Below are 10,238 nucleotides of genomic sequence, written 5' to 3'. Positions count from 1 at the left end.
ATTATGGAATAGAATTAGAAGAATAGGATTGGCTTGTGCCCCAAGGCAAGCAGAAAGCATAGCTTAGGTTTTTAAAAACATCAGAAAAGAGTCCCAGCAAAGAGTGAATAGTTGGGTGGGGAGGATGTGCTCCCTTCTTCACAATCGTAGAAGCTATCTGATCAATTTTTCTTTCCTCTTGTTGGATGCAGCTGCCCCATTCCATTGCTTTTTCTCCTTCTCCATCCCCTCTGTGTGTGTGCATGCCTCTACTTCTGTGGATGAGTGCTCAGCTTCAGGGAAATCTTGCAGTTGGATTTGTTTTATTTTTTTCCTGTCTGTCATACTAAACTAGTGCTATTCCAGTTTGAAAGAAATAAAAATAAAACAAATTTTAAAACAATATCACAGCAGCAGTGGCAAGTGGTTGTGACAGGCAATCTGCATGAGGGTGAGTGGGCACAGCACAAAGCCTCAGATGCAACCATTTTAAAAGCCCTCAATTGATCTACAGCACAGTTTAAAAATGTATTAAAGATTTTCCCAAGAGAATGCACAAACCACTCCAAAAACCATGTGACTATCATGGGATTTGATTCATTTTTATAGTGTAACCATGCCTTTGTTCACCTCTCTGTGATTTTAACGGTCTTCCAGCTCTATTTACAGTTTATTTCTGACAGAGTTGATAACATGCCAGGGGGCACTAATGATTACATTTTCCAGAGAGATGAAGTTGCTCAATGAGTTACCAAGGAAGGAGACAATATTTGATAACAGTTATATTATATCAAGATTGTTGCAAGATATATACATACAGCTTTGTCCTTATTGAATCCAATGGTCATACACAGAGTTCAGTCCATAAATCAATTCTATAGTCAATGTCCTTGTAAATCAGTTCAGCAGCACTTCTCCTCCTCCACGATCCATGACACCACCACACCAGGACACCACCACCACACCAGCAGATTGTGTGTGCTGTGAGGCTGCTGGCTTTATTCCAGGTTCAACCAATCCTTGGTTTCTCTCACAGCTGATACAAGCCTTACTACTTACATCTTGTATCTACACAGCTGTTTAAATCATTGCTTTAGAGTCTTCCTTTACATAGATCCTAACAAATACTTACATAATATAGGGCTCTTTACAACTGTTTTACAAAACTCTATTAACAATTCCCATCATGTTTATATCAAACCTGTCAATTTCTGAGATATCCTTCAGGCCTGAATCCAACATCAATGTGGGATTTATTAAGAACATGGAGCTTCTGTTAGTAGAATAGGTTTGGTGAATAACATGGTTCACAGCCACATTTTATGAATGCATACAGCGGTTAATCCCAGAAGGAGTGTGGCTGGAAGTGAGGCTTCAGGTACTGGATAGCTTACTGTTGAGAAAGTAAGTTGTTCTGGATGCCTCATTTAATTCCTTCCAGCTTGAAGGGACATTTGAGACTACCCAAGGACCAACTGAAGGAGAAGATACACATCACAAACTATCCTGCTCTGAAACCATCCCGCCCTGCTCATTTTGTTTCTTTCTCTTTTTTTAAATTGACAATTTAGGATAAGGTAGGGAATACAAAAAGTAAGGCAGGATATGAGGGAAAGGAAAAGGAAACAGTGGGAGGAGAACATAAAATATATTGTCATCCAATCTATTCATCTTGCCATAACAACTCGATTTTCCATTTTTCTACTATATAGGTGTCCTCCAGTTTCTAACTTACATTTACATCCTCATTTTAATCTATGTTATTCAAATACCATCTGGTGATTCAAGCCATTTATATAATAAATCCCATCGTTCAGTTGCCTTTTGTGATTGACAGTCTGTCAGCACTAAGATATCCATTTCTGCAGCTTCCCGTATCTTCTTGATAAGTTCCTCTTGTTACGGTATCACCGATTTCTTCCAATTTTTAGCATAAAGAATTCTGGCTGCAGTGACTATGTATATAACTAAGTAGTTCTTTGTCTTATCTATATTATTTTTCCCCCTCTGCCCCATCCAGGATGCTCTCCTCCCTATTTTGCCCTCCGCCGTTTGTGTTTTTGCCATTTTCTTTGCTAGCTTCTTTTATCTTCAGGCCACCTGACCTTGACATTCCTCCATATATTGTCCCAGCTATCTCCTGTTTCAGCGGACAACCCGGTAAGACTATGCTTTATGGCACAACTTGGATTACTATTTCGGCTTGCATTTTGATCATTATTTTGCCTACGCTAGAGAACAGAACATGCCCATGCTATGTATTTATTTCCATGTATCAGATGGGACAGGACTGTGATTGTCACGACAGAGCTGTCCTTCAGAAACTATGTGGCATATACATATGGAAGTCCCCCAAGGCAGGAACTGCCTTGCAAATTGTGTGCATAATGTGGTGCTGGTAGGGAGAATCTCTGCTCTAAGAGGTGGGGATGCATTACATTTTAGTCTCTCCAATCCCAGGTTGTGCTGCCAGCTCCCCATATAATGTTATTCATTAGGCTGCCTGAGTTTGGTCTCATGATACTGGGCAAAATGAGTAATGGTTGTTGTGGGTTTTTCGGGCTTCTTGGCCATGTTCTGAAGGTGGTTCTTCCTAACGTTTTGCCAGTCTCTGTGGCTGGCATCTTCAGAGGACAGCAAACTGTGCTTTGGGTAAGGCTTGAGAGTGGAGTATTTATGGCTGTGAGAAGGCTTGTTTGTGAGAAGGCTATTGTCCTATCAGGAGATGGTTAATTAGTATGTTTTGTTGTGGCTGTATTGTTTTGATAAGGAGGGGAGATTATCTGTCCCTGCGGTTGATGGGTGTCATTAGCTGGTGTTTTAGGGCATGTTCAGCTACTGCAGATTTTTCTGGTTGTTTTAGTCTGCAGTGTCTCTCATGTTCTTTGATTCTGGTGTGGATGCTTCGTTTTGTGGTTCCAATGTATACCTGGCCACAACTGCAAGGTATCCGGTATACTCCTGCAGTGGTGAGGGGGTCCCTTCTGTCCTTTGCTGACCGTAACATTTGTTGTATTTTTCTGGTGGGCTTGAATACTGTTTGTACGTTGTGTTTTTCCAGAAGTTTCCCCATGTGGCCTGTGACCCCTTTGATGTATGGCAGAAATACTTTGTTTGTGGATGGCTGTTTTTTTCTTCAGTTCGGTGTTGTTTTCTTGGCCCTAAAACAAACTGGACATGAAATTCTATTTCAAAATACTGAAAGACTGGACAACACCAGCAATCATTATGTCAGACTGCACAGGGAAGCCATTGAAATCCACAAGCATCAACAAAACCTCAACCGAAAGGAGGAAAGTCTGAAACTCAACAAAACCTGGCTCCCAGCTCTCAAAAACACAGAGTGCAAAAGGTCAACAAACTCCACCCAGCCACAAGGTCAGGGGATTACTACACACAAAACACCAGCTAATGAAACCCATCAACCGCAGGGACAGATAATCTCCCCTCCTTATCAAAACAATACAGCCACAACAAAACATACTAATTAACCATCTCCTGATAGGACAATAGCCTTCTCACAAACAAGCCTTCTCACAGCCATAAATACTCCACTCTCAAGCCTTACCCAAAGCACAGTTTGCTGTCCTCTGAAGATGCCAGCCACAGAGACTGGCAAAACGTTAGGAAGAACCACCTTCAGAACATGGCCAAGAAGCCCGAAAAACCCACAACAACCATTAGATCCCGGCCGTGAAAGCCTTCGCAAATACAAAATGAGTAACTTTGTACTGTTTATCTGAATTAATAGCTTGCAAAGTCTCTGTCCTGTTTTACCATAGACTTCATTATGATGCTCAAGCAAGATCCCCGTGCAAAAAAAGCATTTCACTTTTACAAAGTTTGCCTTTTGTAATCATCATCATCATCATCATCTTAGAAATGCAGAGCTGGAAGGGATCATATTGGTCACTGAGTCCTGCTTCTGTCAAGGAGGCACAGTGGGAAATCCACACTCCCAACTTCTGGCTCCTCAGTCAAATACCTAAACCACTGAGCTATCCAGTTTTCTATTAGGACAGGCACATCCAGACAGCAGGAGCAGACTTACTCCCTTTGCTGTATATTTGGCACAGTTTTCATCAACAAAAGAAACAAAATTGCTAGACACCCCTAGATTAAAATGCAGCTGATGCTTACATGCCAGCAGTGTCTAAAGGTGCATAAAGCCATGAGGGTTCTGCCACAAAAACTTGCAGCACAATATGGTAAATCAGTACAGTGCTCCAGCCAATTAGCGATGCCCTTGTCAAAAATATTCCCTTCTGTTCCCACTCTACTCCTTCTATTTTAGTCACATAGACTTGAATTAGTTGAAAGTAAGGGGTCCCAAGTGAAGCTGTAGCATCCAGGACCAGAAACCAGGGAGGAACAGAGTACCTCCAAATATTTGGACCCCTGAGAGAAAGAGTAGCAGAAAAACACCCATAGCTCTTGGAGCACACTCTCTGGGTGGTCTGGAGTGCAGTATAGCAGTTTATGCACAATGCCATGAAGGTCCCTGAAGCGGCAGGAAGCTCAGGCCTGGTGTCAGCACAGGAGGCAAGGGCTTTTCTGAGCCCAAGTGTGAAAGGAGGGTGTCCTGGTGAAGGTGTGCTCTCAGTACGGGGGGCTTTCTCAGGAGCAGGAGCCATTTTGGTAGTGAGAGTTTCATTGACTCAAGTGCCCTCCTCCTGAGGACTCCATATGCTAAAGGCCTAGGGCAGAATTCTTTGTAGAAGTGAGTCCAGTGCAGTTTCAATAGTCACTGTTTTGGGACAGAAGAGTTACTAGAAACAATGTCTAATGATATTTGGGCTTTGCCCACCACAACTTAAATTTCTGACTCCTGTTGTGACTCCTGTGCTGTGTGTGACCTTTTACAACTTGCTTGTCCTTTTCTACTTAGATTGAGCCATCCTTCTAAGACATCCTTGAGCTGTCCCACATCTTTCTGGCTCAGTGGTAGGGCCTGCATTCTTTTTGGCATGCTTGTTGTTTAGCCTGTTGAACCAGGAGATAGCAGCCTCTAGCAGCCTCAGCTTTCAACTGCCTATCATGGCTGCAGATTTCGAGGGAGAGTAAGAGAGGGAGGGAGGGAAAGGAGAAAACAAAACCACACTGATAAAGGGAGTGAGGAATGATGTAATTTTTAAAACTTCCCCTGACCCTCAAACAATCAGAAATGATTAACTGCAGCTGTTCAGATTTCACGGGATTGTTTGCTATTTGGATGGAAGGAACATGACAATTGGCACCTTGCTTCTCCCCCCCTCCCCTGGTCTAAAAAGACCTTCTGTAGCCTTTTGATCCACCCTACACCCAAAACAGGCAGCCTCGAAAGGTCCTTAGGCCCTTCCAATAATGTGTGTGGGAATGGAGGATCTTTTACCCTTTGCCTGCTTCCTTACTCTGCCTAATGAAATGGCTACCCTGTGAGTAAATGTTTTTATCCTGCACACCAGAAAAACAGAAAAGCAGTAACTTGGAATATATGTGTTAATGGACGGCATGTATTTCAAATTTTAAAATGCTATAGAGAACTATTTGTTTTTTTTTTTTAAAGAGAGATCCCAAATAGATAATGCTGTTTAGATCATTTATTTATAAATCAAATAAAAATGCTGCAAGATGTTCATCAGTTAACAATTGAAAGAAGTGATTCGTTTCTAGTGATGCTGTAAGCAAGGGATAAAGAGGGATGGCTCTTCTTTGTCATAAATGTTCTTATTCTTGTGCAACTTCAGATTATCAGCAGTCTCGCAAGTATTTCAGTCCAAGTCTTCCGTCACTCCAACTGGTGAGAGACAGCCAAGAAAAGAACTCAATGTGAGAATCCAAAAGGTGCAAAGTTTGACATTATTCAATAAATAAAAAGATTACTTGGCAGTGCTAGGTTAGGCGAGGTCCGGATTAGGCACAACAAGCCTTTTCTGCCACAAGAACTCTCTTCTGTCAACTGAACTCGGACATCTGCCAGTTGAGTAAACTGGTGGCAGACCTGCTCTGCTGCCTTAGTTCAGCTGATAGAAGAGCTGGAGGGGGAGTGGAGAATGGGCAGAGAGAGAGAAAAGCAGAGGTCCTCTAGCTATAATACTGCAAACAGCGAGGCTTGTGCAAGGGTAAGCCTAGGTAATCTCCAGCATCACTAGGCCGAAAGTGGTTTGGACTTGGTTCATCTTCAGTTGGACCCAGGCTGTTCACCATTTTGGATTGCCTACTGAAGAAGGCAAGGTGAAATCTGTTCAATTTTTTTCACTACTGCTATGTTTCCTGGTGGCAAGACGGTGGAAAGGTACCTCCCCCCACACATTTCTGAGCTTCATTGATCATAAAATTCTTTCAAAGCAAACATTCTTAAAACTGGGATCAATTGTAACATTTCTTTTCAATAGTCTGTATACAGAGCAGTGTTGTTCCCTCTTTTCAGATGCCCCTTGTGATTGAAACAAGTACTCACATATATGCATTGCAGAACATACACCTACTGCGATATGTTTTGTTATCGGAACCACAATGAGGTTGGTACTCCATAGTACATGCTTCTTTTGGATACTCATCACAATAGACCTAGACAAAGTCAGTGCAAGTGGGATTAGTTTTTTCTTGATCAGAAAGTAGCTGGAAAGCATTAACATTCTCTGTCACCATGCTCGTCGCCGTTTAGTTGTTTACTCGTGTCCGACTCTTCGTGACCCCATGGACCAGATCACGCCAGGCCCTCCTGTCTTCCACTGCCTCCTGTAGTTGTGTAAAGTTCATGTTAGTTGCTTCGATGACATTGTCCAACCATCTCATCCTCTGTCGTCCCCTTCTCCTCTTGCTGTCACACTTTCCTAACATCAAGGTCTTTTCCAAGGAGTCTTCTCTTCTCATGAGATGGCCAAAGTACTGGAGCCTCAGCTAGCTTTGCCTTAATTGTGACTAGTATTAGAGTGCTAAACGATCACTCTAAATTGTGAGTGCAACAAACACAGTACCTGGGTATAGAACTTCAGAACATAGTTAAAATTACGGTTACATTTTTTTAAAAAAAAAAGTCTTCACATTTCCATTTCCCAGAAATAATTAAATATTATGTACTGGTCCTTCCTGGAAGGGAGAAGATGGAGTGGAGCAGTGGCCCAGCCGGGGGGGGGGAGCTACTCCTCTTTGATACCATGGCCATTGGCCTGTGGGGTACCTCACAACCCTCTTTTCTCCCCTATGCTATTTTACATCAACATTAAACCACTAGGAGAAGTTGTCTGGGATTATTTATTATAGGAAGAAAACAGCTAATTATCTATAATCTTGTTCCCAGAAGTTAGATTGCATAAGGATGATGATGTCACCAGCTGCAACTGTTTTTCAGAAATTAAACATTTCTGATCCTCTCCCAAATATCCCAAGGCTTCTGTGGGATCCCCTTCATTGTGAGTAAATTATTGGGAGCTGCAGAATGGAAAGTGAAGTGTTAATTTTTTTTAAAAAAGTCATTCCAGCAGCTGCTGCATGATGGAGTTTAGACCATTTCTGTTCTAATTTCAAAGGGTCACATATTCAGCAAATCTCCATTTGTTTAAGCTACTGCAAGTTGAGGTAAGACTAAATAATGAATACTCACATCCAGATCTATTGCTTCAACAGTGCCATCTAAAAACAAAACATGCTATGTGTAACTATATTGTACAACAAATCCATAAGAGTTCAATGGGAAGTATCCATTTCAATACAAGAAAATGACTTTAGAGTCACAGTGAGGTTCACCAGCATGCAGCTTAGGCTGCAAGCTAAATGGCATCATTTGGTCTGGGCATCCTACCGTTCTCAGGATGGCAAGCAAAGAACAGTGCCATTTCCCGCAAAGCCCTCCCCATATGTTCCGGGAAGTCCTGTGAGCAAAGAGGGATTTCCTGCAAAGATGTAAACCCAAACCTTACATAGCTTACTCCCTTCCTATTGGTAGGATTCAGAAGGAAAGTTTGGGGGGGTTGGGGGGAGAAGGAAAGGCTAAAAATAAAAAAGGAATGAAAATCTGCCCAGCAGATCATAGGAACTCTATCATTCCTTCAGCCCACTTTGCCTCTTTTGGACTGTAATGCCTGTTTACCCTTAGTGACTGACCAGGTGAGAGGAAGACAATGAAATCTGTGAGTGATTCTTTCATTAATAGACAAGTCTAAATATGCTGCTGCTTGTTTGCATAAGACTGATTGGAAACCTACTTAGAAGCATTGCTCAGTGGAACTTGTGGCCATACAATCTGTGCTTCAACTTCCATTCGGTCCCACTTGACATAGGTACCATGTGGGGGTTATCAGGAAAGCCCTTAAGAGGATTGTGCTCCCAGCATAGAGAGTGGCAAGAACACTGAAGAATGGGCTGCACAGATACAGAGTATCTCCATGTGACAGAGGCAACCCATCCGGACAATTGTGTTCCAGTAATTAATTCAGGTATTCATATGGAAGCCTTTGAAACGTTTCATATAGAAAAGGCCTTGAGAATGTCTAGAGATTATTGTCATTCCTTTCTGGGATTAAATGTATAATGGGAATCGAGTTGTAAAAGGCAAGTCTGTACAAAAAGGGGAACCCTGGCCATGGGAAATTCAGCTCACCTGAGTAGAGGAAGAACATCATCAGAGTGAGGAGCAGGAAACCTCCAAGGGCCTTCATGATCGTCTTAATGGGGTTTGTCCAAGGTGACTGCAATTACCCAGGCTGTAGGTGAGTCTTGGATTCTGGTGGTAGGCGCCTTCCTCGCATATTTATATATGTAGACACACACAGCTTAAATGTTCCTGCAGATTTTATGATGAAAGAGTCCTTTCCAAGGTAACATTTGAGTGCGGAAATAGGGGAGTACAAAGGTCTTGTGTTGCAACAATTTTGCAGCTTCCTTTTGGTTTAGAGCCCAGAATCCAAGGAAATTTGGCAACTAGTCTTTCAGTGAGGAGCAAGTGGGGTTCTCCATGGACCACGTGGCATTGAGTCATCACAGTATTCTGACCATATATATTGTGGTCCTCAAGAACAATATTCAAGCTAAGAATGTATGTATGAACATTCCCTGTTAATCAAACGGCTATGTAAATTCTTCATCTATTTCTTAAAGATTGATACAATTTTCATGGCTGTAAAAGTGAGCACTATCTAGTTGCCTTCAAACTTGTTGTTGATGACAAATTAAAGTTCTGAGTTTTTGTTGACTGGATTCATGTTGTCAAAGCCAGATGTTAGACCTTGGTCCCTTCAAAGGGGAATAATGAGATAAAGTAGCACACAAGTGAACGTGACATTTCTTTCGTATTGTTGATTTTTAAAAAACTGAATTAGCAATATTGGCTGAATGTATAGGAAGTTCACACCTTTTGAACACACTCTTTTACACATTGATATAGGAAAGGAATCCATGACATTTAAAAAGAAACCTGTTTTCAGTGGAGTCAGTTTGATTAGTCCTTTCAATTTGTTCTACCTAAAACTACCTGCTAAATAATGAGATGTGAAATCAGAGACATAACCATAGCTGGGAATAGTCTGCAATATTCTTCTTATGTTATGCAGTAAATATTCCAGTGTAATCGTGTATGTTTTTTTTTTCCTAACAGTGTTGCAATCTACAGTATCTTCTGTATTTCTTCCATGGAGCTAAAGGTGGCATCTTATGTTTCTCTTTTTGTTGACTTTGTGCCCTGTGAAGTATGTTATATGGAGGAAGTATTACTGGTTTTGTTGTTTATTCGTTAAGTCATGTCCGACTCTTCATGACCCTATGGACCAGAGCACGCCAGGCCCTCCTGTTTTCCACTGCCTCCAGGAGTTGGGTCAAATTCATGTTGGTACCTTCGATGACACTGTCCAACCATCTCATTCTCTGTCGTCCCCTTCTCCTCTTGCCTTCACACTTTCCCAACATCACAGTCTTTTCCAGGGAGTCATCTCTTCTCATGAGACAGTCAAAGTATTGGAGCCTCAGTTTCAAGATCTGTCCTTCCAATGAGCACTCGGGGTTGATTTCCTTCTAAATGGATAGGTTTGTTCTCTTTGCAGTCCAGGGGACTCTCCAGAGTCTCTTCCAGCACCACAATTCAAAAGCATCAATTCTTCAGCGGTCAAACTTCTTTGTGGTCCAGTTCTCAATTCCATACATCATTACTAGAAAAAGTATGAATGGTAGGGATGTGCTATTTGGATTTTTTAGACTTCAGCTCCCAGAATTCTCCATTCTTGGAGTTCCACTTCAGAGACCTACCCTATAGATAATCTAAATGTGGCTCACCTGGAGGAGGACCT

General features: G+C 41.9%; 1 protein-coding gene across 1 annotated transcript; it reads right to left on the bottom strand.

Moving 5' to 3' along the window:
• Positions 1-5,543: 5,543 nt before the first annotated feature.
• Positions 5,544-8,778, bottom strand: LOC144586785 (ovomucoid-like). The gene is made up of 4 exons (XM_078385589.1): positions 8,561-8,778; positions 7,565-7,593; positions 6,419-6,528; positions 5,544-5,755 (listed from the first exon to the last, which is right to left on the bottom strand). Exons 1-4 carry the CDS (start codon positions 8,616-8,618, stop codon positions 5,710-5,712), a joined length of 243 nt encoding a protein of 80 aa, XP_078241715.1. The 5' UTR covers positions 8,619-8,778; the 3' UTR covers positions 5,544-5,709.
• Positions 8,779-10,238: the final 1,460 nt, after the last annotated feature.

Source organism: Pogona vitticeps, chromosome 2 (assembly GCF_051106095.1).
Source record: "Pogona vitticeps strain Pit_001003342236 chromosome 2, PviZW2.1, whole genome shotgun sequence".
Lineage (NCBI taxonomy): Eukaryota > Metazoa > Chordata > Lepidosauria > Squamata > Agamidae > Pogona > Pogona vitticeps.
This window is presented reverse-complemented; position numbering and strand designations above follow the sequence as displayed.

Bases quoted from the DNA above. Each gene is read 5' to 3' on its own strand.
- LOC144586785 (XM_078385589.1), bottom strand. From the start codon at position 8,618: ATGAAGGCCCTTGGAGGTTTCCTGCTCCTCACTCTGATGATGTTCTTC. The intron at 6,529-7,564 runs GTGAGTATTCAT...GACTTTGTCTAG, and splicing joins TTGAAGCAATAGATCTGGAT to GTCTATTGTGATGAGTATCC. The intron at 5,756-6,418 runs GTGAGTACTTGT...GTCTCTCACCAG, and splicing joins ATGTTCTGCAATGCATATAT to TTGGAGTGACGGAAGACTTG.